The sequence below is a fragment of the Equus quagga genome, chromosome 13 (assembly GCF_021613505.1).
Source record: "Equus quagga isolate Etosha38 chromosome 13, UCLA_HA_Equagga_1.0, whole genome shotgun sequence".
Lineage (NCBI taxonomy): Eukaryota > Metazoa > Chordata > Mammalia > Perissodactyla > Equidae > Equus > Equus quagga.
In genome coordinates, this window is record NC_060279.1 from 78075087 (window position 1) to 78099392 (window position 24306).

Consider the following 24306-nt stretch of genomic DNA (forward strand, 5'->3'; position numbering starts at 1 on the left):
GGCCATAAGATACCAACAATGATCCTTAGACCTTCTCCAAGGTTAGATTTTATTAAACATAAGCTGAAACAACGCAGGTGAGGTTCTTTTCTTTATTCGGACAACATGAGAAATAAGTTAGTGGACAGCTTCTTAAAAGGAAAATAACCCGAAAAGTACACGGACATGTGCTTGATCTGGAAAGCCCATGAAAAGAGATGAACAGCGAACTCCTAAGAAAAACCAGCCGCCCCTAACTAGGGACCCTCACGGGACGGGAGCACAAGACTACTCTATTTTCGGGTAGAGACACATGGGCCATCAGCACCTAGCGCGGGACACCTAAGCGAGGCTAAGTCCAGGCGGCTAGGCCACGCGGGACGGCGCCACGTGGGCCCGCGTCCCCGTCCGCCCCGGAGGGACTGGAGGCCGGGACCCAGGGGCGCGCCTGGGCTTCCCCGCCCCGCGCCCGGAGTTGAGCCGGGAGGCGCATCCACGCGTGCCTGGGGCGTGCGGGCAGCGCGAGGCTCCCCAGTCCCGGGACTCTCGCCTCGGGCGAGGGGCGCCCAACAGACTGTCCAGACACGGACTGTCATCTGTGTCGTCCGACCCCAGCCCGCGCGCATGCGCAGAGCGCGCCCCGCGCCGCGCACGCGTCCGACCCCGCCCCCCACGCTACGCGCATCCCGCTTCCGCCACGCCCGCCATGGCGGCGACCACGGCCTGCCTTGGCCCCGCCTCCCGGGACGCCGCGCCGGTCACCTGACGCAGCTGCGGGCTGAGGAGACACAAGGGAAGTCGCTGTCGCCACAGTCGGAGCTGCAGCCGCCTGGAGCAGCCGGGACCCCCAGCCTCGCCGCCCCCGCCCAGCCTCTCGCGCCATGCCGTCGGAGAAGACCTTCAAGCAGCGCCGCACCTTCGGTGGGTGCCGGGCGGGCCGGGGGCCGACGAGGGCCAGGAGGGCTGCCGCGGCGGGGGCCGCGGGGCCGGAGAGCTGAGGGGCCCCGGGAGGCCCGGGCCGAGGGGTCTGGGCTGCTGAGGCGGCGGGGGCCGGGGGGCCTGGAGGACTGAGGGGCTGAAGGCGGTGGAGGCTGACGGGGGCCGGCCCGGGAGCGGAGGGGCCGAGGCGGCGGGAGGGCCGCGGGCTGGCGGAGGGCCGGGCCGGCAGGGCCGCGGGGCCGGGCCGGGCCTGGGGCGTTCACCGTGGTCCCGCGGGGCGCGGGCGCGGAGGTGCTGAATCACTTTGGGGCCGGGCGGGGGCTTGCGGGGAGCTCGGCCCCCAGCCCGGACCGCCGTCGGTGTCCCCGAGCGCGGCGGGGCCTGGCGGCGGCGACGACCCCAGGTGCAGGCTCTCGGCGCCGCCGGGGCCATCCCACTGCCCGCCGGGTGCCGGGTCTCCGCCGGGCCGGCCTGGAGCCGCCCGGGCCCGTGGCGTCGGTGGGGACGGAGAGAAGCTCCGCTCCGCTCGCGGCGGCCCGGGCCCCGCGGACCCCGCCGTCTGAGCGTTCCCGGCGCGTCCGTGCGGGAGAGAGGCCCGTTTGCTCAGGGCTGAAGCTCGAGCTGCTGTCTCTTTGGTTAGAGGATTCTTAGGGTATTGTGGGGAAACCTCTGAAGGAGAGCAGGTGGTGAGAGCAGGAAAAGCGACGTGAATCTGTCCTGGCGGATTAGCAGGCGGTGCCCTGGACCCTGCGGGCGAAGGGGCGTGGGGCCCCTTTCCCCGGTGATGCGTCCTGTGCACGCCGGATGGGGGGGGTCCCCCCTTAGCCCGCCTCCCCCGCCCCTTCTTCTTAAAGATCTCTTAGACTCGTTTTGCAGGGAAGCGTCAGGTATCCCTTCCTGCCTTTGCGCGCTCTTGATGGTGGTGATCGTGAGTGTCGGCGCCGACCGTTTTCACAGGTTCGGGCCGCGTAAATGAGGGGAGTCACTTCTTCGGAGAGAACCTCCCTCTAGAACCCAAGGCAGCCCCCGCTCGCGCGGGCAGCGCTCTCGCTCCGAGTGTGGGAGCCGAGGCCGATTGAACACCGAGCGAGGTCCTGCTGGCGCCTTCCGCCAGGGCGGCGAGGGTCCCGGTGGGTCTTAGCGCTCGCCCTGAACAACCCATCCTTTTGTAGCTGGAGGAACTGGGTGGGGCCCGGAGAGGTGGCGGCCGCGGTCCGCCTAGTGGCGGGGTCTGGACTTGCGCCTCTAACCTTCCGACGGGGATGCTTGTCCTCCAGCGGCTGGCTGTCGCTGCCAGCAGGTGAAGTGGCCCGACGCGGAGCCAAGAGCGCCGTGTGCGTGTCCTCGCAGATGTTTCCAAACAGCTCGTGAACTCCACGCGTTGTATTTGAGCAAAGTTTGGATTCCGCCTCCTCGAATGTAACAGTTTCGCATCATTTTCTTCCGGGGTGGCCCCGGTTTGTGCAGTGACAGATCCGTTTCCCACACACTGTTCACCGGCAGATTAGGTCTTAAGCTTCCCCATAATAAGGAAAGGGGCTGCGTGTCTCAGGAAGCTTATGTGTTGGCCTAGAATTACAGCCCGGGCTCGTCTGATAGTAGACTGCAGAGTGACATTTATGCCAGAACACGTGGAGCACGCCGTGAGCTTAAGCTGTGTCCCTGACTGATGGGTCGGGTCTTAGGTTTATGATTTATAGACAGATTGAGGAAAATATGTATTCTGCTTCCATCTCACTCAGTGAGGTAAAACCTGAAAAATGTGTGTAAGTAAAGTTTTGTTTTAAATGCCCTAGGGAATCTAAAAGCAACTGTGCAAATATGTTGGTAAAATAAGACACCTTAGACTCCTATCCTCTATTTTTATCTGTTTGTAAGGCTTGTAAGGATTCTTAGAGACAGGAGGAAAAGGAATCTGGGGAAGTGTATCTTGACAGGCGTTTGGAACAGTATTTATTTCCACTTTACAGCTTTCGTTTGTTTGTTAGCCATCTTCTGTGTGCAAGCCTGAGCCCTGGGGAAGACAGAGACGACTAGAACTGGGCCCTGCCTGCCAGGGGCCCTCTGTTGAGGCAGGCAGATGACAGACAGGTCATCACAGCGTGCTGGGAATAACCGAGTACAAGAATCGCTCGCATGTGCCTTTGCTCTAAGTTGTTTGCAATGCTTTTGTTAAATATGCTGTTAGTCTCTGAAAATAGCTGTCTGCTCAGAAAGAGGGAGGGATCAGCGTATGCCAAATTTACTGAGTGACTGCTGGCTCACTGCATTTCCACTGCAGCTGGCCGAGACACTAGAGACCTTCCTGTGGGACTTTGGTGCTACTCTTTTCACGTTAAGGAAGTCACTTGTCCTCATACCTGAGTCTTCTCACCTTTAATAAAAATAATCACCTTTGTCTTCCTTGGGGGGCCATATTTTGAGAATAAATCAAGACAAAGAAAACTTTCGACGCTATCGTTTGACTTTGAAGCCTCACATTTAGAGCCTGTTTTGTTTTTTCCATCTCCATTTACCAAAATAAACCTGTTTCCTTGTGTTAAAAAAGTGTCTTCCCCTTCTGTCTGAATGTTTCCACTTACCTTTTATTTTTATTTATTTATTTTTTGGGGTGAGGAAGGTTGTTGCTGAGCTAACGTGTGCCAGCCTTCCTCTCCTTTTTGTAGATGGGATGCCACCACAGCGTGGCTCGATGAGTGCTGCGGAGGTCCACACCTGGGGACTGAACTAAGGAACCCTGAGCTGTGGAAGCAGAGCGCACAAACTTAACTGCTACACCACTGGGCCCGCCCCACTTACCTTTAGATTTATTAGGATAAGCTTTTAAGTGTGAAATACATTCCAGGGTCTATTAAAGAGTTATTCATTTGCTAGAGTGGATTAATTAAATTATGGTTTCCCCTAACCTCTGAAATAATCTACCCTGACAAAATGAAGCCTTCTGTTGTGCAGAGGGTTGACAGCTAAGTCTAGACGGTAGAGCACCTTTTCTGCAGTAGGACAGACATAGGGACAGGTCCTAGAGCATCAGGGAGTTCAGCTGTGTGTCCTACAATTTAACTCAATTCTAACACTGTCTACCTGGTGATAACCTCAGATCCTACAGGTTAAGTGCTCAGTCTCACAAGACTGCCTCTCCTCCACCACTTAAAATGCTAATTGTGGGGCTGGCAGGGTGGCATAGAGGTTAAGTTCAAGCCCTCTGCTTCACCAACCCAGGTTTCTCGGGTTTGGATCCCGGGTGTGGAACTACACACCACTCATCAAGCCATGCTGTGGCGACGTCCCACATACAAAATAAAGGGGGATTGGCACAGGTGTCAGCTCAGGGCTGCTCTTCCTCACCAAAAAAATAAATAAAATGCTAATTGCAAGTGCAGGTTATAACCTGTGCTTCTGACAACTGGCTGTAAATCAGGTTCATATGAGCCCCTCATGTTTGATTAAATTGCCAGTGACTCACAGAACTCAGGAATACCTTTTACTTACTAGATTACTGGATTATTATAAAGGCTATTAAAGGATATGAATGAAGAGAGACATAGGGTGAGGTCCACAAGAGTCCTGAGTGTGCGTGTTTCTGTCCCCATGGAGTTTGGTGTGTACCACTCACCCAGCACCTGGAAACTCTCTGAACCCGCTCTTTTTGGGTGTTTATGGAGACTTCATTACTCAGGTGAGACTGATCAAATCATTGGCCCTTGGTGATTAATTCCATCTCCAGCCTGTCTCCCCTTCCTGGTAGTCAAGGGATAGGACTGAAAGTTACAACCTTCTAATCTTGGTTCGTTCCCCTGGCAACCAGCCCCCATCATTTTCAGCTTTCTGAAAGTCATCACATTAACCTAAACTTTGGTGTGGTTGAACGGGGCTTGTGTCTTTATTGACATCTTCATCACTGTTTTTTTGTTTGTTTGTTTTGGGGGGAGATTAGCCCTGAGCTAACATCCGCCACCAACCTGTCTCTTTTTTGCTGAGGAAGACTGGCCCTGAGCTAACATCTGGCCCCGTCTTCCTCTATTTTATATGTGGGACGGCTGCCACAGCATGGCTCGATAAGCGGTGTGTAGGTCTGTGCTTGGGATCCAGACTGGTGAACCCCAGACCCCTGAAGCAGAGCACCACTGCACCACTGGGCTGACCTCTTCATCACTCCTGTCACTTAGAAAATTCCAAGGGTTTGGGGAGCTCTGTGCTGTACCAAATGTATATTTCTTGTTATAAATCACAGTATCACAGATGAGGACCACTAGGTTGAGTTTACTGTTAACAATAGCTAAATTCATTCTTATCCTCATGCATTGAATAGGAATATGCACTGGTGGGAATCCATGAGCTTCAGTCTTCTTTGTCTAAAGCAAATATGTTTAGTAATTTATCTTAGAAGCTGATTTAGAAATGTTGGATGGGGGGGCTGGCCCCGTGGCCGAGTGGTTAAGTTCGCGCGCTCCGCTGCAGGCGGCCCAGTGTTTCATTGGTTTGAATCCTGGGTGCGCACATGGCACTGCTCATCAAACCATGCTGAGGCAGCATCCCACATGCCACAACTAGAAGGACCCACAACGAAGAATATACAACTATGTACTGGGGGGCCTTGGGGAGAAAAAGGAAAAAATAAAATCTTTAAATAAAAAATTTTTTTTAAATTAAAAAAAAGAAATGTTGGATGGGAAAATGGAAATAGAACCTATGTATTCATATTTGAACGTGGGAATTATTTCAGTAGTTTTTATGGAGAATGATACTAAAATGTTTTTAAAAATACAAAATTGGCAATGATGTTGGAATAAATTCACATTTATATAGGTCATAGCATCTTTTTCTGGAGCTACCATTATAAGTATTTTCTCAGGAAATTCATGGCATTGATCATTTATTTGCAGACACCATAAGAATGAATTCTACTTTAGTAAATCAAGATGATTTTGTTAATTTTCTGTTGGAAGGTTTTGATTAATGCCATCTTAATCATATGTTCACATACTGCTTTAGATATGACATATCTCTTCAATTCTGTTGTCACCTAATGAGAACTGGACTTGGCTTGGTTTGTTTCCTGTGTTACCCAGAGAGCCTAGTACAACTGTTGAAAGCTAAATAAGTGATTATATTAAGGAGGAAAATATAGAGATATTTTCACAAAAGGATTCAACAGATTTTGTGCTTTAAACTTTTATTTCTTTTGGGCACTGAGCATAACTATTTAAAACTCAAATAGGGCACTCTGTTTTTTCCATATTCCTTTCTCTTGCCAGTTTGTTTTCTTTTAAGCACTATATCATTAAAAAGCTGGAAGTTAGGGGCTAGCCCGGTAGTGTTGTGGTTAAGTTCTCATGCTCTGCTTCGGTGGCCCCGGGGTTTGTCAGTTTGGATCCCAGGTGTGGACCTACTCACTGCTCGTCAAGCCATGCTGTCGTGGTGTTCCACATATAAAATAGAGGAAGATGGGCACAAATGTTAGCTCTGGGCCAGTCTTCCTCAGCACAAAGAAGAAGATTGGCGGCAGATGTTAGCTCAGGGCTAATCTTCCTCAAAAAATAAATAAGTTCGAAAGGAAGCCAAATTATCAAACGTGATTTTTAAAAAAAGCTGGAAGTAGTAAGAGAAAATTGCATTGAAGAACCTATGGTTTATAATGGATTTCTATATCAACTTAAACTGGAAAATTCACAACACACAGGTGGTAAGAGTCCTTGGAGGAAAGATTGGTAATGCCATGCAGTTAATCTGCTGATTATCTCTCACTAGGAACCTGGGGGTTCCAAACCCTTGAGAAGGAGGAATTCTGTGCTCCTGGTCTTATGTCGTACCATCTGGTAGAGCCATGTAATTTCATGTTGGTTTCCATGTAAGTTGCCTTTAGCCTCACATACCAGCCTTTGCCAGATATGAAGTGTTGCTAGTGCGGTTTCTTTCAGTTCCAGGCAGGATATCTTTACTGCTTTGCTCTGCCACAGCTAAGAATAGGTGAATTCAGATATGCAAGTGACCAGTAAAAATGCAGGAAAGCAGCTGCATTTTGGCTCTCAATAATGCCTGTCTCTTCTTTTGTTGCAGAACAAAGAGTAGAAGATGTCCGACTTATCCGAGAGCAGCATCCTACCAAAATCCCGGTAGGTCGTCCCAGGCACCTATGTTTCAGTTGTTAACACTCTGCAGAAGAGAGCACTGCTTAGGGAGCAAGCTCAGTGCAGTGCTGCCATGTGCAACTACCTCACACATTTCTCCAGGACTCCTCAGACACGCAACCCCTGGGTGCCAATTTTGTGCCATAGAATTGAGATAGCTTAATCTACACGTTTTGTTTTTGTTTTTTTTTTTTTTTAATCTAATCATGTTTTGTTTCCTCCCAAGTCTGAATTTGCTGCCTTAACGTTACACACTTAACAAATCAAATGTATTTATTTGCCGGGGGAAGGGATAGAGGTGTTAACACTCTTAACGTTTTATCAGTGGAAGGAAGTATCCGCCATCTTCTAAAGGAAGAAGCAAAGACTGCTGCTGTGGGAAGACTGTAGCTCTCAGGATTTCAAAGAGACTGCAGCTCCAAGCTGCCCGGCTTTGGATGCCTCAGAGAAGTCTCTTCTTAGAACTGGCTTCTTTGCAAGAGCTGGAGGAAAGAGGCTGCTCTTTTTGGTTGTGTGTCGGGGCCTTGGCTGCTTGTTGTTGTGCCTGCAGCGTGCTGTCCCCCGAGCCTTTGGCGGTGGACCATAAGCAGGGTCCCACAGAGGCTCTAGGTCTAGAGAGCGATGGCCAAAAGGAACTTTGGGTCTCAGACAGAGGCTGAACCCAGGCCCTAGGTTCAAGGTTACTAAGTGATCTTAGGCTAGTTAATAACATTCTGAGAGGAGCTGCCGGATTCTCCTGTGCGAAGTGGAAAGAGAGTCCCATTCCTTGTTGTTGTGGGAAAGATACACGTAATCCTGGGGACATGGTTTTCACCTCCTACTAATTCTACAGACCACTTAGAAACCCCACTGCTAAATTCCGTAGAAGCTTTCATGTTTTGCTGTCTGACTGGTCATCTCGTACCAAAGTGTGGGGTGAGATGGTGAAAGATGCCATGGGTAGGGCTGTAAGGTGCACAGAAAAGAGAATGATGTGGGTCTGCTCAGCAGTTGCACAGCTGCAGGATTCTCCAGTAAAACACCTTCTCTGTTTTCCTTAAACTGGTTGGAAATTTCACAATCTCCTTGTCAATGTAAGGCCTGGGGGTGAGCCTTCTGGGGAATTTCCTTAACTTTAAGGTTTTTCTTCACCTTTGAGTACCTACTATGTTTACTAGCAGGTGGTAGCCAGTGGAAAATAACCAGCTCAGCAGTCTGCCAGGGTTTATTCCACAGCCTCTTTTTGAAATGTGATTATCTGTGTACCTTCACAGTAATCCTTTCTGCTGGTAGTTTCAGGCATTTTGCAGAAATCACATATTCATACCTCCATGTCTGTGCTTGTGACACTCTGACAGATTTGAGCAGCAGACCCACAGGGACTCATTGAGAGTAAGATGGACGGCTGGACAGAGAAAGCACAGGCGGCTTGCGGGCCCCCAGTCTCCACTCCCCAAGGGCGGCCTTTTCCTCTAAGTTCCTGTCCAGAACTATTACCTCAGTGAAACATTTGAGAAGGCACTTTTCTGATCTAGCTAAATTCCTTATCATGTTACTTATATATCTTCTCTCCTACATGAGAAGAGTAAAGGGAAAATAAAAAGTAAATAAAAAGAAAAAGAAAACTGAGAAATAAACCAGTCATTTATAGGGGAGTGTGTTTTTATGGCAATCACCACCACATAGTGAGTCAGGAGCAGCTAGAACAGTGCCCGTCCAGGCAGACCGGACTCGGCAACGAGAGCGGAAGTGGCCCATGGTCGTCTTATCCAGCATTTCCCAGGCTGCTGTGTGTTCCTTTATTGGAAGCATTCTAAAGTCTTGAATTTTTCTTCTCATTCTCTGACAACTTCTGCCTCCTCTGGAGCCAGCAATCCAAGATTTCTGTATGGCCTCTGATTTCTGCTACCACTTAAACCAAGGCACGTGTACCCACTGACACTCCTTGTGGATATCATGTTCTGAACACACCCTGTAGATAAAGCCCTCGATCTTACCAAGGAAGGTAATAACAGCTTTACAGGGCCTTACACAGAACCTCAGGTAGGTCCCATATAGTGGAACAATGGACAGACAGCATTTTCCCTCTTCTAAAGAAACATTACCTAAAGATGTTCCATTCCTGTCTCTCAGCTTCTCACTGTTGTGACAGGGTAGAGTGTTGCTGTACTTAGAGAGGGATGTCTGCAGTTCTCAGTAAACAGATGATAATGAGGCTCGGGGCCAGCCCCGTGTCCTAGTGGTTAAGTTTGCATGCTCTGCTGCAGTGGCCCAGGGTTTGCGAATTTGGATGCTCAGTGCAGACGTACACGTGGCGGCATCCCACATACAAAATAGAGGAGGAATCGCTCAGATATTAGCTCAGGGCCAATCTTACTCACCAAAAACAAAAAAAAGGGACTCCTGCCATGTCACAGGAAGTAGTGGTATTGAATTGACATAGATTAAAATCTTCACATGTTAAGCTGGTACCAGCCTCTCTGTTCTCATAAGGCTTGGGGTCTTTTCTGGCTGGGTAGTATATTGTCATGGTTCCAAATAACAAAAGAATATATAGCAAAGTTTCTGTCCCCATCCTGCAGCCACCCTGCTCACTTCCCTGGAGACAGCCACTTCTTCCGTAGCATGTTCTGTAAGGGATAGAGTCTAAGCTAATAAGTGATCGCTCTTGACATGAGATCTGTGAGGAAACTAACAAATGTGCTATTTTTTATTTTATTTATTTATTTTTAAATATTTTTTCCTTTTTCTCCCCAAAGCCCCCCAGTACACAGTTGTATATGCTTCATTGTGGGTCCTTCTAGTTGTGCCATGTGGGACGCTGCCACAAATGTGCTATTTTAAACCCCGTTTTGGCATGTGCGAGTTACAACACAGGAAGTATTTCATCTGCTTTCATTGTTAATGGCTATTTTTAAATCCCTTCTCCGGCTGCTTTTCTAGGTGATAATAGAACGATACAAGGGGGAGAAGCAGCTTCCTGTCCTGGATAAAACCAAGTTCCTTGTGCCTGACCATGTCAACATGAGTGAGCTCATCAAGATAATTAGGTATTTAATCACCTTTCTTGTTTTTTATTTCTTTGGGTAACTTCTATTCTTTATCAGACTTACAGGTAAATCTTTAGTTCTGATTAAAATCTATACAAGCTTAATAAAATTGTGTTTCATTTCTGAGTTTTTATATTTCTTACCTTTTGGATCTCATGTCCCTTCTGATTCTTTCATCATAACATCTAGTGTAGCTGTTGTCTCTTAATCAGAAAAGTTACAAGTTTTGTGTAGCAAAATTAGTAACAGAGAATGTCGACTTGGTGCGATGGTAATAAATTGCACGGGCTTAGATCTTAGTTTGTAAATTGTATTTTGAACAGTTTTTCTCACGTTAGATACTAATGGCTGTTCAGACAGTAGAGTTTAACAGTGACCTGGGAATGTAGTAAGAACCATGTGTCAGGGATTATCACTAACACTGAGCGTGAGTATCCATAGAAGATGCCCTGTGCTTTATGAGAAGAAATAGTAGAGATAATCTTTTTTTATATTGATTGGGTGGGGGTATCTTTACACACGCTCCCCAGTTATTGATGTATCAATATTTCTTCACATTGTTTTCTTTCAATAGAAGGCGCTTACAGCTCAACGCTAATCAAGCCTTCTTCCTGTTAGTGAATGGACACAGCATGGTGAGCGTGTCCACACCGATTTCTGAAGTGTATGAAAGTGAGAAGGATGAAGATGGATTCCTGTATATGGTATATGCCTCTCAGGAGACATTTGGGATGAAATTGTCCGTGTAAGACTAGAAAAATGCGTCTGTTCTAGAATTTTTTAAACCCTTACCAAGGAAAAACAAAGGGATGTTACCAACTGAGATCGATCCGTTCATCTAATCACAGATCATCAAAACAGTAGTGTTCCTGCCTAGGAGTTTTAGGAAGTTGTTTTTTTGTACTTAAAGCAGAAAAACTGAGCTGCAAATGAGCACATTCAGCTTTGGAAAACTATTATTTAACCTAGGCTGTCTTGTTTTCAAATTTAGAAGTTTAAAAATAAAATACTTTGCATTCTGAGTTGCCAATAAAATAGACCTTCAAGTTATTTTAATGCTCTTTCTCCAATAGGAATTTGCAATTTGAGCATTCAGAGACATGAGTCTCCTCTCCAGGTTCACAGAACCTGCCAACTTTTTATGCAAGGGTTTCTACTCAACTAGAGAAATCTTCCCAGGAGGATCTGCAAGCATAAGTTGTCGCGCATAGCCCCCCAAAACGCATTTGCCGTAATTGGCAAAAAGCAGGGCAAATGGGGGTGTCTGAGAAAACTCTGCACTGCTGTCTGAGGTTCCTGATTCCTGATAAGTCTCCCCCACGTCGACGCGCTTGCAGTGGGAGTTTTTTGATTTGTTCCCTAGATAGTTACACACAGAAAAGCACCGCTGCTCACTAGGAGCCTTGAATAATTTATCATTTTGATTTAGTTTCTCAAAAAGCCCAGAGAAAAAGAGTGACCTTTCTTCTGTTTTGGATGTTCTTTAAGAGCTCATAGCAGAGCCTGCTTGGGTAAATGAGCAAGCGGCTGGATCAGTTTCCTTCTTGAGGACAGTGCTGGGAGCGATGGGATACTGAAAGGAAAAGCATTACCATTCAGATGCGCTTCCTCCACCCTGTGGCTTAAAGCTGTAGATGATCCATGTTTTATGTTAAGTGTGTGATGAAAATATGTTATTAAAGTTACAGCATTTTTAAGAGTATTTCAGTTATCACTGTTAGGTTGACCCACCATCAGAATTCCCCACCAAGTGCATGTCAATGGTGAAGAAAACACAGCAAGAGGAGACGCGCGCTCTTCCAGATGTCAGCGGCAAGAGTTAAACATTTTCCAAGTCCAAGTAGAATACATGACCAGTGCTTCCTCCTGCCTGCATGGGCTTCATATTTCCTGTGTCTGTGGGAGTCTCACAGACCACTTAGACTACGTGTCGCAGGTCACGATTTACCCTTGTGTATTTAGATGTGTGGAACATGTATCTGTTAGTGGAAGTTATCTTCGGGAACGGAGGGAAAAGCAATATTACTGCGTCTGGGCCCTCAGCCCCCAACCTCCCGTCCGCCGCTCTTCCCGCTGCATGCCGCTGCCCACATGGCTAACTTTGAATATGTATATTTTTACATTATGTAAATCCTTAATCAGCCTGTCTTGTTTAGATTGTATATGCCATTATATCGGACATTCTTGTAACTACTGTGTGATCAATAAGATTCCTGTAAGAAATTCTGCTTTTTAAAAAACAAAAATACCATGCTGAGAGGGGGACTTACATCCCACATTAGTGGGTGATCACTCTATTTATAGGATCTTTAAAACAAGTACATTTTTAACAAACTAAGGTGAATAAAGGCACAACTAAAAACTGTCATCAAAGCTCGCTTTTTTGGGTCCGTGTGGAGACTGTCTGCTGTCTGTACTGTGCAGAGCTTAGTGGGGCCTGTCCTTCCTGACAGCGCGGAGGCTGGTTTCACTGTGCTTGGGGAGGAGCTGGTGGAGGGACACCCGACTCAGGTCTCTGCCTTGTCACGGGCACCTTCCTCACCTGGTCAGGGTCCTGCCACCTGGTCTTGTCTGTACGAAACTAAAACCCTCTGAGAACTTACAGATAATAACAAAGTATGAGGATGGATGCGGGACCTAGTTGTTTTGTGGGAATAAACACTTGAAAAGCTACCACTGTAAGTGAACAACAAAGTCAAACAAGTATTGAGAGTGTGTGTGTGGTCAAGAAGGCATGTGGTTTACGGTCCCTCAGGACCGACCGGGCAGCCGCATCGGGTAAAGACGTAGTGCCCAGCGTTACTCATCGGAACACGCTGGAGCCAACTCAGATTGAAGTAGGCACGGAAACGTTAGTGAAGAAAACGGCACGAGCTGAGGGAAAGGCTCTGCTTCCCCGAGTTCGCTGCTCAGCACATGCGCACGTGTCCCAATCTTCAGAGGCCTGGCCTGTGTGGTTCCAAGACAACCCTGAGGCCCTGGAGGTGACCCAACAGCAAGGCTTTCCCTGCCAGAGGGGCCAGCTGTGTCGCCTGCTGTCAGTCATTTACCTGGCAGGAGCCCTAACCGTGCCTGGAACTCTGCGTGTGCGTATGCGCACGCGTTTTTCCTCTGTAACCACAGGCCTGAGAAGACCAAGAGGCTTTGGGGATCTCTGTTGGGGAAAAGGTGCCAGAATCCTCCCTCTGGTGCCTGGCCCTGCTCACGAGAACACCACAGTCCTGGTGGGCACATGCTCGTTACACTGCCGCCATCCCAAATCCAGAGCGAGGTCATCGCTTCAGATGCCAGGGCACATTCACCACGCTGGGAAACGTTCATCTAAGACCAGGTCTGTCCCATTTGTAAAGCTGGGAAGAGGGCAGAAAGGACAGACGCCCTAGTTTGGAGAGCAAGAAGTGCAATTTATTTGAAAAGATGTGTGCTTCATATTCTATGAGGCCAACACCTAATAAAATGAAACAGCTTTTTTTTTTAATTTTTATTTTAAGTACATTAAATTTACTCATAAAAACATTCTAAAAATGTACAATTTTTCTTTTTAACAAAGTATAATAAAACATAAAAACCCCCAAAACAGAATACTTGACATTTACAATTCAAAATCAAATTAGCAGAATATTAAATATTTACAAAACTATATCTTTTAAAAATATTTATAAAGTTACATGCAATTTTGTAGAATTGACATAAAAGAATGGCTCAAAAATGGGAGAATTTTCCTTCATTCCTAAAAAGAAAATATGTCCAATAGAAGCTGTGAAGATTCTTGAGTACACGAGGTCTTCAGTTTCTGTACCAAAGCCTTGTCTTTGTGCATGTAAGAACTGAGCATGTGAGGGGCTGGTACGACATCCGGGACCCACGACCCGTGCTCCCCTCCCTCCATTAACAGTGTAGTAATGTTGACCTTTGGCCTCAACCAGCACAGTAGGAGTTTTGTAAGTGTTGATTAAAGATACTTTCTGAACCTCGGGACTTTTCAATCACTGAGCCTCTTCAGAACCCCATGGCTTTACACGTCCCCTGACTCATTCTTGGGGAGTCACCTGCACTTTGGAAAGGACGGCCCACCCGCTCAGGTTCCACAGGCCCCTCCTCTGGGCTGGGCGGCCCAGCCGAGCCAGGGACACGGTTTCCCTTACAACCTTTAAGACTCTTCAACATGTAACACCATCAGTTAATCAGTGTATGAAACTAGCAAGGCATCCGATAACCCACCATGCAAGCAGGAAGAGTGACAACGTGACAGGGAGTGCAGAGGGTGCAACCCAATGCCCGCTCAGCAAGTGCTTACTAGCAACACTGGAGTGCGTGAGCCTCGGTCGGCCTGTGCCCAGACGGGAAACCAGCTGTGTGACGTCAGGTTAAGTTACTACCACTGCTCCCGCGCCTCCACACACCGTGTGTAGTGTAAACTAACTACGTCGACTTCTTGCGATAAAGGACCTAAATTCTAAATAGTGAATTAAAATACTGAACCTACTAACTACTATATTAACAAGCGACTCCTGTAACCTTTTGGAGATTATAGATGATGCTGGTTTTTTTTTTTAATACTCAATCACATACCTGCTTTCAAGAAAATAATTTTGTCTTTATTCTAAGTGCTAGCTCCCATTTCCTCAGTGCTTTTTAGCAATTGAGAGTTTTAATGTTCCACAATTCCCAATTTTCAGTATTGCCATGAAATAAAAATTAGAAAATAAGGTAGAAAATTGAGTGTTTTGCTTAAAAAATAAAAGAAGATTAAATAGCTGTTTTATCCCAACATTGTATTCTGCTTCGATCTGTACACACTACTGTCCCCATTCTTGGAGATTAAAAATGGGGTTAGAAACTTTAATATATGACAGACTGCACAAAGCAAGTGGCTGATGCCACACCCACCTGGTTGCCACATCATTTGGAAACTGAGTCCACGATTTCAGGAAAATGACTAGCTTTTGAAAGGGTCGTCTGATGTGTTTCCAGCTGCTGAGGACGTCCTCTGAGGAAATGCAAATGCTCTTTAGGCTTACTGACTTCGGTTACTTTTGGAGAGAAATTCACCAGAGACAACACTGCTAGCAAATATCCCCAAGTCCAAGGACAGGATTCACTTGGGACAAGATGTCACAGATCAGCAGCCGGATGCTTTGTGTGCCGTGTTTCTCACTGACCTTTTACAGTTCTCAGCCTGGAATGGCCTCGCTGGAGGCGTCCCACTGCACGCGCACTTTCAGACAACTGGGAATTTTTCTAAGACCTTTGTTGACTGGAACACAGCCACAATGTCTGAACTTACGTACCTCAACTTGAACGTCATACTTCAAATCAAGGTTTTTGTTCTAATTTTTTGTTGTATTTAGTGCTAACCTCTAGTATTTATCAAAATAGTTATAAGGGTAACAACAGACACTTTCATTCCGCAATACTGACCACTAAAACAAAAAAACCTAAACAGGATTTTTTTCTTTTGTTATGAGACAGTTTTCAACAATTTCACTGTTGAAACAGGATTTATTTAAAATATTTCTTTGTTTAAAAAACCAAAAAATTTAAAAGTTTGGCTTTCAGCACATACCCAGGCCACTGTGACGGCCCTCAGAAATATTAAAATGGTAAACATCAATGCACACTCCAAGTCTTCCCTTAACATATATGACGAGTTCCAGTCTAGTACTCTTTAAGGCAAAGTTGTGTCAGTTCTCATTGTTTTGACATTTTGTAGTGTTTATAATTTAAGAGATCAATATAACATTCCCCAAAACAGCCGCTGTAAGCATCACCATTGCTTCAAACTGTACGTAATACTGTGTACCAGGGAGAGAGAGCACAGAGGTCTGTCAATTCTGCATTGCATAGAAAGAAAACTCGACTAAAATAAAACTCTAAGAAATTCTACTAAAAGCCTTTCATAAAAAAAGGTAACAACTTTCTGCTTTAGTTTCTGTGCAGCCAGGAACCTGATGGCACAGCGTGAAGCCTCACGTGGCGCCGCCTCCAACTCGAGGGCAGTCTTGATTCACACCAATTTTGCGTGAGGCTGATTGTCCCATTTTAAGAATGGTCTGAATGTTGTGATTTTCTTTTTTTAAATAAACAATCAACTGGAAAAATCCCTGGGCAAGGCCTTACCAATCAATAATTTAATATTGAAGGCTTTAGCATTTAAATTAATATTATTATTTGAGCAGAAAATTCCCTTTAGCCTTGAAGGTCTAAGGCCCTAAATTTCAGACCCAAACGCTCTCTCTGCGGGGGCGGAGCCGGGAGCCGCGTGGTGATGGAACTAGCCTTCTGCAGATCTGTAGCTCTGTCCTGTTGGCGTGGTCTCTTTCAGAGTCTTACCACTTTCTATGGTAGCTTTCCAGGTAATTTTTAATGGAACTAACTATTAATACACAGCCTAATGCAAAAGAAGTTGACAGGAGAAAACTTCAAATCTTTTGCTCACAAATTCTAGGACTGTCTTATTGTTGAAACGTCTGTCTCAGGTGCGGATCCGTCAGCAGGGAGCCTTGGGTCCTTGGGAAGTCCGTGTGAGAGAAAAGAACTCGCGAACTGTGCTAAGGACGTGCAGCACCCGTGAGCCCAGGCACAAAGGCCGTGCTGCCACGTGTCTCTGCCAGGTTCCTTCGTGGCGGAAGATGACAGGATGCAAAGCTACTGAAGGGCTGGGAAGGAGGGGATTCTGAAAGCTCTGACAACTCGGGATTCTCTGGGACTTGGACCCTTAGAAATTAAGTTGTTGCGAGTAACTATTTCTATTTAATGATGTAGTTTAAATTTATTTGCAGAAAAAAATTAAAAACCTGAAACTGCTACAAGTGTTTTAAGGAGGGAAAGAAATACTGAAATCTCTGTTGTGTACTAAGTCACGCAGCCTGCTGGTGCCGACGCTCTGAAAACGGCCTCTCTGAGTGTCCTGCACCGGCTGGCCTCAGGAGTTTGTCTCCCAGAGTTGCAGGGACTGACATCGGTTTACATTCTTCGGTAGTGCAATCCTTAAAAAGCCCAGAGATTAGTGCCTACCCACTTCAGGAACGGAACAAAACAAAACACAAAACAAGGGCGACATTTTCCCTCACCCAGGGGTGTCGAGAGTCCGCCTGATGGCGCTCCACCCGGAGAACTCCCACCTTCGGCTCTCGAGTCCACTCTCGTAGCTGCCCTGGAACTGCGTGTGAGCCTAGAAGGACTGACCCCGGCAACGCTCTTCGGGGGACGGGAGCTCTGCACTGCGACCAAGGGTGGAGGTGGCCAATGTCCCCCACCGCGGAGAGACCCTAGGCGAGTCCTGACATCAAGCTCCGGTCTAGGATTTTGGCAATAAAACAGTTGCACTCCTACACTAGGTTCTCTATCCAGCCTAGTAAAGTAAAGCACCTTTGGATTAAAAATATTAAGCTCAACAGCAACTAGACTTCTCGGTTTTGTATTTAATTTTCCTTATGTCTCCATGGCTTAATAGTGTTCTGTTGCCAGAGAAAAATATCAATCTGTGGAGTCCAGACTTTCTGCTGGAGGGGCATATTTCAACCTAAAAGTACCTAGAGAAAGGGGGAAAAAAAAGATCAAATTGGAATCACTGTGCAAGTACCACAAATAACCGAGCTGTCCAAAGTCACTGCCAGAGTCACTGCTCAAGACCCGGGGGCTGGAAATCTAGACCACCCGTTCTAACCATTCCCAACTCCCCGCTCCCACTCCCCGAACTCGACGCTGTTCCAAGTTTACCAAGCAGACAAGGGGTGAAAGGGCTGAAGAGTTACTCTTTTCCTGGGGCTCAGATGGCACACAGCTGGTGGGCCGTCCAACATGCACCCTTCCCTGGGACAAGGGCAGGGAGGCCTGACTGTCACCACAGGCTCTGGGCTCGCTGCTTCCGGAGATGCAGCACTGTCTCTATCAACAGGGATGGCCAGAGGCCACAGTCACCCTCACCTGCCACCAAACCTACTGAGTCTGAGTTGTTTGTCTTTAAAGCTCTCCCGGTGGCTAAGATGCACAGACAGGTCTAGAGCAACCCTCAGAAGTCTACAGAGATCACATGACTCGCCAAGGTTGCCCAGTGACTAGTCACCGAGCTGGGGCCAATGCTCCCAATCCCATCTAATCTTCTTCCCAAACAAACAGCAAGAGCAAACCTGTTGTGATAAGCACATCAGACACATAGTGAACTTGACTAAAGGACACAAAGAGTGAGTGCAAGTAAGAAAGGGGGGGGAAGGAGGAAGATGGGAGCACAGTGAGTGAGGACATCACGCACCCACATGACCAACAGCCTTGGGCACCCTGGAGGGGGAGAACACAAGCGAGGACAGTGAGTGCCACCTGTGGCCTCTGAACTCACGCACCACGCCCATGCTTTCAGTTAAACGCTGGGGTGGCATCAAATCACACACACTTGTCCCCTGTCCCGTGGCAAGAATTAACAGACCACAGAGCCATCGGGCCAGCCCCTCTCCACAGCCAGCCAGTCACGTTCTAGAACAAGGAATAGACGATCTTAGAACCAAGTAACCCTTGTGGGGGCTTTACAGCCTATGAAGAATTTCACACTTTTTCCAAGAGCATTCAAAAACTTATTCTTTGCTTTAAAAAGAACGTTTACTCAGATTTTCATGAGAAGTAAACCGTGGTCTGCACCTCTCCGTGGGGGCAGCGCCGCACGGCTAGCCAGCGCAGCCCAGGCCGCCCCCGGGGCCCAGCCGGCCGCCGCCTGCCTTTACCTTGCCGATTGAAGTCCATGGACGGCTGCTTGCAGTCCTGAGCGCGGTGACCGGTGGCCCCACAGTTGTAACAGGAGAGATTCCCACTCTTTTTGTGACTGGAACCGTTGCTACTGCCCACCAAGCCCTGGGCCTGGTACACACCCGCTGCCCCGGCCATGAAGTTCTGCATGGGCGGGACGGCGAACGTGGACTGGCCGCCCAGCACGGGCTCGGGCGGCACGCTGCCGCTGTAGGGCGAGTGCACGACTGGGAAGGCGCCGCTGCCGTACTGCTGGGTGCCCACGTAGCCGCTGCCGCACACGGGGCTGAAGGGCAGGAAGGGGAAGGGGAAGACGGACGGCCCCGAGAACGGGTGCTGGAAATAGTTGGCGTAGCTGACGGTCAGGCCGCTCGAGCCGCAGCTCCCGCTGCAGCCGCATGACGTGCACACGACGCAGCCGGGCGGCGGGCCGGGCGCGGGCTGCTGGGGCGCCGGCTGCTGCTGATGGTGGTGGTGGTGGTGGTGGTTCTGAGCGGAGGCAGGAATGTTGCCAGGGGAGCCGCCGCCGCCGCTGCTGCTGTAGAAACTGCTTTCAGGGACCGAGGAGAGCGCAGGGCTGGAGCTGGGGGCCGGGCAGCTGGGCACAGTGGCCATGTTCGCAAAGGAGGTGGAAGGGTGGCTACTGGAGGAGGCAGTGTTGCTGTTTGCACAGAAGCTGCCCTGCAGGGGGCCCACGGGCACACTGCTCATCGCAGAGAAGGCAGCTTTGGTGTTGGCTGTGTACAGAGCAGTCCGGGGGTTTATTATTGCAGGGGGCACACTTATTTGCACGTTATTAGAACAGGAAGTTTGCCCAGAAATGGCAGAATCCGCAGGGACAGATGACGACACCAGAAGTTTGATGGGTGGCCGTGCCACGTGGAAGACGGTGCTCGATGTCCCCGCAGCTGCCGTGCTCGTCTCTACCACCAGGGCCGGCTGTGGGGCCGGCTTCATCACCCTGTCCAGCGCAGATGCGTGGACGACTTTGGCGCGGGGACCAAAGGAGACGGTGGGTGACACAGAGCTGCTCTCGGCAAGTCCAGAGAGGACCTGCATGGGCTGCGGGGCGGCGGCCGCAGGTAGCACGTCCATCATGGCGCTGCCAAAGCTCTTGTCCACTTTGATGCCGCTTCTTGGTCCGGAGACTTTACTCCTTTCTTCCAGAGACAGCAGCGAGTGCATAGAGGACGAGAGGAGCTTCATGTCCGCGCCGCCCCTTTCCGATTTGTGCACAGAATTCAGCATTCGGATGGGTGCAATGTGCGAGGCTGCGGTCATCATCTGCGGAGGCAGGGGGTGGTGGCCTGCCGGGTTGGAGCCTGCCTCGTTCTGCACAGGGAGAACCTGGGCCGTGGGTCTGGCGGAACTTGAAGTGAAATGATTGAGGAGCATCACGGGCTTCTCCTTGTCGGAGCCCTCCAAGTGGATCTCCACACCTAGGGATGGAAACACAGTGGTCACCATGGCTTCACAGGCTGGGGCAGTGGCAGCACAGCGCACGCCACGCCGGGCGTCCTTACGTCTGTCGTTCTCCTCAGCGCTGTCCGAGCTCTCCTCCCGGGCCTGCACCCCCATCGGGCTTGGGGAGGAGCTGGAGCACTCCGAGGAGCTGCCTTCCCGGGCCGGCTGGTGAGAGGGCTGCTCCACTTCCACCCGCAGCGCTGCAGAGAAGGGACAGATGACAGTCTGAAGGTGGCGCCCAAGCCGACGCACCGCAGGGTGCCGACAGGAGTCGTGCCAGCTAGTGTCTCCTGCGTCCCCCTCACCTAGCTTCGTGCACATCTACCGCACCGGTTTCTTTACATCAAGCCCAAGGAGGCAGGCACTATTATTTCCACATTCAGTCAGGGCTCGGAGATTCTAAGCAGCTCTAAAATGCCCAAGGTTCCACAGCTAGTGATGTAGCAGACGCCCCCGCAATGCTCAGCCAGACGCTCTGAGGCCTCTCTAACTCAAACACCGGAGGAGAGGAGAAAGGCGCTCCCGAACCACCGCAGCGCTACACAAGTAATCACCCCCAAACACCGAGGCGCCCCGTTTTACGAGGCCGAGGGGCAGACGACCTTTTTAATCAAATAACCACTTAATAGCCACACTGGCATTATTCTTTCCCTGGTTTCCTGTGACTCATGATACTTCTGCTGTATAAAGAAAACAACAGAGGAGCTGTTCCAGGTGTCCTCAGCCTTTCTCTGAGCAGAGGGGGAAGGCAGGGAGAGGGAGAGGATGGGAGCTGAACAATCAGATCACGGAGACTTCAGGGCCCCGAGAGCAGGAGGGCTGGCAGTCAGCATGACGGAGAAGTCAAGGTGGACCTGCCGCGCCACGACCTGACCACGACCTCTCTGCCCTGATCTTGGGGAAGAGAGAGATGCTCATCTGTTTTGTGGACTCCTTACTCTTTCCCCAAAGTAGTTTCTAGATCTAATTCTTTTGCCCAAACTACTTCAGGTGAGTCAGCAGTCTCCCGCTTCTAACCCAGATGTCCCTGCCATTTTCCTATGGCAGAGATAATAAAAGCTAAAATAAGGAGAAGTAACTGTAAATACTGAAGAATGTAAATGGCAAAAGGGCGTGATCTGCGGTCTAATTACCGCCATGAGCTACTCCTCAAGACGGAGCCAGCCCTCACCCACCTGCAGCGTGGCTGCCTCTCACAGCCTGCACGGGCCCCACGTGGCTGGTGGGGGGGACGCGGGCCACTCCACTGCTGGTGACCGGGGCTGGGGCTGAGGGGTTCAGGCACCGTTTCTCTGACTTCTCCCTGTGCAGTAAGAAAGCAGGCGAACAAGTAAGCGGTCCGTTCTTCTGCTGAAGAGCCTTGTAATGGCTGACGGAACCCTGCTTAAGCGCACGGATTCCACCCGAGGGCGATTCCCATCAAAATACCCTCCAGGGTGGAAAAGAACCCCCGACTTGTCAGATGCACTATAAAGGGCCCTTCCTAGCAACCAAAGCCACTTGTGTAGAATTTTAAAAGCATTAATTAAGGTTTGGCAAGCAACCAGAAGTAACCCAATCACTGAGATTTAACAAAACTCCAAGTCCTAGCATGTGTCCAGCATGTTAGAAACTATAACGACACACGTTTCACAGCTATTTCACACTTACTTCTCCAGCTCCAGTTGAGTCTTCAGCTTTTTCTTTGCTCCCATGGTGAGGGATTCAAATTTATTTAGGTCTTCTTCAGTAAGGCTCAGAAACTTCCATAGGAGAAACAAATTACAAAGTTGTCGAGAATTAATTAGAATTCTGAAAACAAACCTGGAGTTTAATTTAATAAACATTCCACCCCTAGGATATGTCAACAGATAACTAGATAATAAAAGCCTTGAGAACACTAAAACATTTACTTGCTAAATGATTTCGCGTCCATAGTTCAAAATGCGAGACGTTCATTTTGCATCTGAGGGTCCCAGGCTGTGTGTGGGCCTGAGCCTTCGGCCCTGGTGCCTCAGTTACAGCTTGAAGACGGGCCACCTGGAAGGTCCATGCCACTCGTGCAGGTGACTCAAGAAAATGTCTCCCAGTTTCCACTGCTACAGAGAGGCGATGTGTGGGAGTGTCCCCCGGGCCCCCTCCCATCAAGCCATTTTTCCTCCCGTAGACACCACGACAGTCCTCTACCGACTTTCTTTTCTTAATAGCTCCATCTCTCTAGGGGCAACAGCAGCTCTGTCAGGTAGCAAGTGATCCAGGAAAGCAGACGCCGTCCGAGCTGAAAGGCTACCCGCACCCTAGCCCGCCTCACATTAGCCGGCAAACCACAGCCTGGTTCTTACGACGGTCCACACGTGACTGCTGACCTCAGCCATTTCACCTCAGACGGGAGAGTAAAACCTTCCAAACCGATCATGACCAAGGTTAGTCAAATCTGTTGTTTTTAAGATTTATGAATCCTAAACTGAGAGTATTACAAATATACTTAAAATTTGTTTTTTATTATGTAGTAAAAGCTTGATTTCTAGGTTCATTTGCAGATTTTCGGATAAATGAAATTTTTACACAGATAAACATCATCAAGTCATTTTATCCAGCAGGGGGAGCTCAGAGTTCTAAGGTCTAATTTAGTTTTATCAGTGACACGGAGACTTAAGACATTTCAGAACTTTTTTAACAAGGAAGAAACGCTCCTCATCAAAACTGTCTATTATAAAAAATAATTTCTAGGTAGAACTGCTCAAATGACATCAAATTCATCTATTCCTTTAGCCATATGACCTTGCATCAAGCCAGATCGTCAGAGAGCCGCCTACCTGGACCAAAGTATTTAGGCCGCTTGTAAAGCCAGCCTTCCTGAACTGAGTGCCAGGAGGCGCACAGGCTGCACTGACGGACATTTAAGAAACAGGGGCCTGGGCACCAGAGGCCACTGTCACTACCTAGTGCAGGGCTGCTGGAGACATAATGTCCTTCACGCTGCAGAGAGGATCTAATTTGCAGAGACCCCACGCTATCTAAAAAAGCTGTTTACACGCAATCCTGTCCCAGTTCTCCTGCAGCTGCAGGAAGCCTTCCACGTCAATGCCACTGCCCGCCTCCAGCATTCGTGCAGGGCTCAGGGCATGCCGCAGGAGGCCTTCAATCCCAGGCACTGGGGCTCCCACGTCACATCTAGTTCAGAAACCCAGCTCCGTTCCTCTAGGAGCGAGGTTAGGAGACAGGTTCCTCAGAAAACAAGCCAATTCTTTACACCAGCTCAGGAAGCAACATACCTTCTCCATGGTGAGCTGTTTAAAGACAGGGTAGTACTTGTGCAAACGCAGCTTCCTAAGCCAATCTAAAATTCCATTCTGCTCCTGGGTCTGAGGGGTCTGCAGACTGGAAGGCATTAAGATGGCAGGCGAGGTGTCCATCTGGGTCCGGTAGGCCAGCGCCGAGCCTGTGCCCCCAGTGTGGGAGCAGTGGGGCAAGGCGGCCGCGCTGGCCGCGTGCTGCATGTGATGCTGGGCGCTGCTCTGAGAGGACGGGATGCCAGCCACTCCGCACACAGGCCTGTGGGGACAGACAGCAGACGGGGTTTTCAAAAGACCACAGCCTCTGCAGAAGACCACTGCTGCAGCTCTGCCAGGGCTGGCCTCTACCCCTGCACTGCGGCCAAGGCCACGCCCACTGCCGATCAGAGCCTCTTCTGCCACTGCCCCCCCGAAGTTAATGTGCACACGTCCACGTGTGCACGGATGTGCCTGGATCTCTTGGTGCTGGAGAGTGTGCGTATCTATCTGTGTGCACATATATATGTGTGTACACATATGTGTGTGTACATGTGTGTATCGCCACCAGAACTGTGGCTGAGCTGCCTACTTTCCTTGTTACTTCTATCACAGGATGATACTGCTAATCATAAATTAAAACTGACTCCCGAGTCTGTAATACTCAAATTACTCTTTTTTGAAAAGTAAATCCCTGAAGGCTGGAAGGAGCAAAAAGCATTCCACCTCTGTCCTTGCCCCTCCTCCTAAACTGCAACACCACATGCGTCTACTCCG

At 49.0% G+C, this 24306-nt stretch overlaps 2 protein-coding genes across 3 annotated transcripts in view; one reads left to right on the plus strand and one right to left on the minus strand.

The window, feature by feature from the left end:
- Window positions 1-754: 754 nt before the first annotated feature.
- Window positions 755-12443, plus strand: MAP1LC3B (microtubule associated protein 1 light chain 3 beta). Its single transcript, XM_046683175.1, has 4 exons — window positions 755-900; window positions 6976-7031; window positions 9969-10075; window positions 10650-12443. The coding sequence occupies exons 1-4, from the start codon at window positions 861-863 to the stop codon at window positions 10822-10824; spliced, it is 378 nt and encodes a 125-aa protein (XP_046539131.1). The 5' UTR covers window positions 755-860; the 3' UTR covers window positions 10825-12443.
- Window positions 12245-24306, minus strand: part of ZCCHC14 (zinc finger CCHC-type containing 14) — a 67839-nt gene continuing 55777 nt past the window's right edge. For both annotated transcript variants that reach the window (XM_046683174.1, XM_046683173.1), the window contains 6 exons: window positions 23533-23812; window positions 21929-22020; window positions 21454-21581; window positions 20338-20478; window positions 18793-20253; window positions 12245-17610 (listed from right to left, as the gene is read on the minus strand). In XM_046683174.1, coding sequence (XP_046539130.1) covers window positions 17555-17610; window positions 18793-20253; window positions 20338-20478; window positions 21454-21581; window positions 21929-22020; window positions 23533-23812 — 2158 coding nt within the window. In that variant the 3' untranslated portion in view covers window positions 12245-17554. The remainder of the gene's footprint in view (window positions 17611-18792; window positions 20254-20337; window positions 20479-21453; window positions 21582-21928; window positions 22021-23532; window positions 23813-24306) is intronic.

What these genes read in the sequence shown, in the direction of transcription:
- MAP1LC3B (XM_046683175.1), top strand. Translation starts at nt 861, where the DNA reads ATGCCGTCGGAGAAGACCTTCAAGCAGCGCCGCACCTTCG. An exon ending in AGCATCCTACCAAAATCCCG is followed by an intron (nt 7,032 to 9,968) that starts GTAGGTCGTCCC and finishes CTGCTTTTCTAG; the next exon opens with GTGATAATAGAACGATACAA. An exon ending in GAGCTCATCAAGATAATTAG is followed by an intron (nt 10,076 to 10,649) that starts GTATTTAATCAC and finishes TTCTTTCAATAG; the next exon opens with AAGGCGCTTACAGCTCAACG.